This window comes from Micropterus dolomieu, linkage group LG03 (assembly GCF_021292245.1).
Source record: "Micropterus dolomieu isolate WLL.071019.BEF.003 ecotype Adirondacks linkage group LG03, ASM2129224v1, whole genome shotgun sequence".
Classification (NCBI taxonomy): domain Eukaryota; kingdom Metazoa; phylum Chordata; class Actinopteri; order Centrarchiformes; family Centrarchidae; genus Micropterus; species Micropterus dolomieu.
Window position 1 is genome coordinate 34,549,919 of NC_060152.1, and position 2,904 is coordinate 34,552,822.

Here is a 2,904-nt window from a genome sequence, read left to right on the forward strand (position 1 = left end):
CTCATCAGAGTCTGGAGGCTGGAACAGAAAGCAGAGTTCAAACAGTCCAGATGAGATGTCACTCTGAGGAGGCTCAGCAGGAGTGGAGCTATGATTCATAGTTTGTCCTGAGGGGGGCGCCACAGGATAGATGAAGGGGCTCACGCTCTGAGCTAACTGGCTCAGGGGATTTCTCTGTCTTAAATAATTCAATATACTTTATTTCTGTAGCAGGATTCATGCTTGGATTGTTATATTTTCATATTCTTGCAGCTTTTTAAATGTGTTTTGGTCACGTTAATATCAGAGTGCATGGCCTGTAACTAGTGTTGTAGTACTCAAGACAAGTCTTAAGGCCCCTTTTTGATGGTCTTGGTCTGGTCTCAGACTCGACCACATTTGTCTTTTCTCGGTTTCGGACATTGAGGACTCGGGATTTTATTTTAAGACCAGTAAAGACCATAACTTTGGGAATATCAATAAATTGCTTTTGCATCGTCAGATTTATTTAACATCCAAACTTTGATTGGATGGAAACGTTTTGCTTCGTTTTGCAACCGATAACCCTAATTAAAAATGTGGTGTTTCCGTTAACGACTGCCCCCCCTCCCTGCGATGGTGTTGCTTACGTTGATTTTGTTTTAATGGGAATGTGGATCTTTCAGATCAATCTGAAAAGTACCTCTGATCTCGTTCCACATTTTATTCTGTGTCATGTAATGTGGGGAACTGGTCTTGGTCATGTCTCGGTCTCCATAAACTCTGGTCTTGGTCTTGACTTAGTCTCGGTTTGGGTGGTCTTGACTACAACAGTACTTGTAACTCCTGCTGTGTCTTGTGGACCAATCAGCAGTTCATCAGCTGTTTTAATAACTCACCGTCACGTCTTTCAGCTCTCTGCTGCTGCTTCCTGCAAACACTTCCTGTAAAGATGTAAAAAATAAAGTCACTGACTAAAATCTAAAATATGACTTTAATCCAAAATGTAATAACTTTTAACTTAACAAGAAGAAACACAGTAGGAAAGAAAATGTAAAATGTGTTTTTACACAAAGTTTGCCGTCTCCTCTCCTCTGATTTCAGGAGGCCATTGATCTACAGGTGATCATTATTAGTCCGGTGATATTTATTGCTGTTACAGTCAACGTAAATAAACTTGCGTTGTTGTGTGATGTGCAGATAGTGTGTTGTTAGTGGTATTGAAGCGTCATAGTGCTTTCCGACCAGAAGCGAAGCGAGCGTTTACATACAAAGTCAATGCAAAGACGATGTCCTGCCGGTCGGCGCGAAGCAACGCGAAGGAATTTGTTGAATATTTTCAACTCAAGCGGAGAAGTCACATGACGCTGAGTCGCGATAGCCTATCAACGTTGAGACTGTTTGTACGTCACCGAGGCTTCAGAGCGTTGTGTGGAGAGCGCCGGGCAGAGCGGGAGATTGAAAATCTGCAGGCCGGCTGAGAGCTGCTGAACTTGGGGGAGAGGAGCAGGGAGCAGCGCTGCAACTTTCAGACAGATAAACACCCGCAGTTGGTCGGATTCTGCTCTGACAACTACACTGTTTACTCGCGGGAGCAGCTCAGAGTTAACTGCTTTTATTAAATCAGCTTTTTACTTTAGTTTTTGGGATTTCAACGTTGATTTATCTTCGCTGGAGCTTCTCAGCAGCTTCTGTGCACATCTGGTTCCACTGTTGTTGTTAGCGTCGTTAGCTCTGTCAGACTACGACTTCATATTTATATAAAAAACTGGACAAAACTGGACATTAGTTGGAGAAAAGAAAGCGAGGAGGTTGAACTACCTGGTGAGTTCAGAAAACATGTGACTGTAACTTTATTCCAGCTGTCGTCGTACTTTACTGTGAACAAGTTAGCACAGCATAGCCCTGATCGAACCAAACTCCATTCAGAAAACAAACATTTTAGAAGCTGTTGTCCTGCTGACAGACCTGACAAAGCATGAATTCATATGTTTAACAAATCTGCATCATGTTGTAGTTATTTCAGCATCAGTTTGATCCGTTTATTGCTGTTTAATCACAGCAAAATGTTTACTTTGGGTTCATACAGCTGGAGTAATGGCGAGTTGTGTTTATTTACGTTATCGCGTTAAAATCACCTTCTCACTTTGTGTGTGAACACTTGCAGCGAATGTACTCACGCAAGGAAAGCGTTGCGAGGAGAAAATTCGCAGTTGGTCTGAAAGCACCATTAGAACCAAACCAGCATCTAATGTGACCCAACGGACATTTGTATGCAGCTAATTAGCTATGTAAGCTGCAAACTGATGTTAGCAGTGCACTTTAGCCCTCATCACTTCTCCTCTTCGGAGACCAGGCGGTTCCTTCCCTCATGTCATAAGTGTTGCATAGTTTGCCCACTAGAGGGCGCGCTGCAGCTCCTGTGTTCGTAACACCGCACAACGCTAATGCCGTGTTACTCAGTGGAGGAGGCAAACATCAAAGAGCGATTAAACTGTAGTGTCTCTAGCTACAGTCGGCGTGTCACAAATGATTAAACGTGAGCTGAACAAGTATCTAAGACACAGATGCAGGTCCTCGTTGTAGACAGTCATGTCATATCAGATTAATTCAAGGGCAGCGTTTCCTCTGTGTCACTATCAGAGCCAGAAGGTGGTTAGGAAATCGTTTCTGTAGCTGTGACGGTGATAAACTAGATGTAGAAAGTAGTCATCGTGGCAGATTATATGTAAGGTAAGAACTACTGCATGACAAAAAAATATTTATATATAACTACTGGCCTATGTAGAGAGAGCGAGCCCTGTTTATTATTATTATTATTATTATTATTATTATTATAGCAAAGACACGAGAGATGATATACGGTATTATTATTATTTTTAGTAGCAGTACTATATTGGTATTTTTATATTTATTTTATATATATTTATATATTTCTGTTTCACT

At 41.6% G+C, this 2,904-nt stretch overlaps 1 protein-coding gene across 1 annotated transcript in view; it reads right to left on the bottom strand.

Moving 5' to 3' along the window:
* Window positions 1–2,904, bottom strand: part of LOC123968757 (hemicentin-2-like) — a 10,167-nt gene that overhangs the window by 1,163 nt on the left and 6,100 nt on the right. The window contains exon 5 of the mRNA XM_046045689.1: window positions 858–902. Coding sequence (XP_045901645.1) covers window positions 869–902 — 34 coding nt within the window. The 3' untranslated portion in view covers window positions 858–868. The remainder of the gene's footprint in view (window positions 1–857; window positions 903–2,904) is intronic.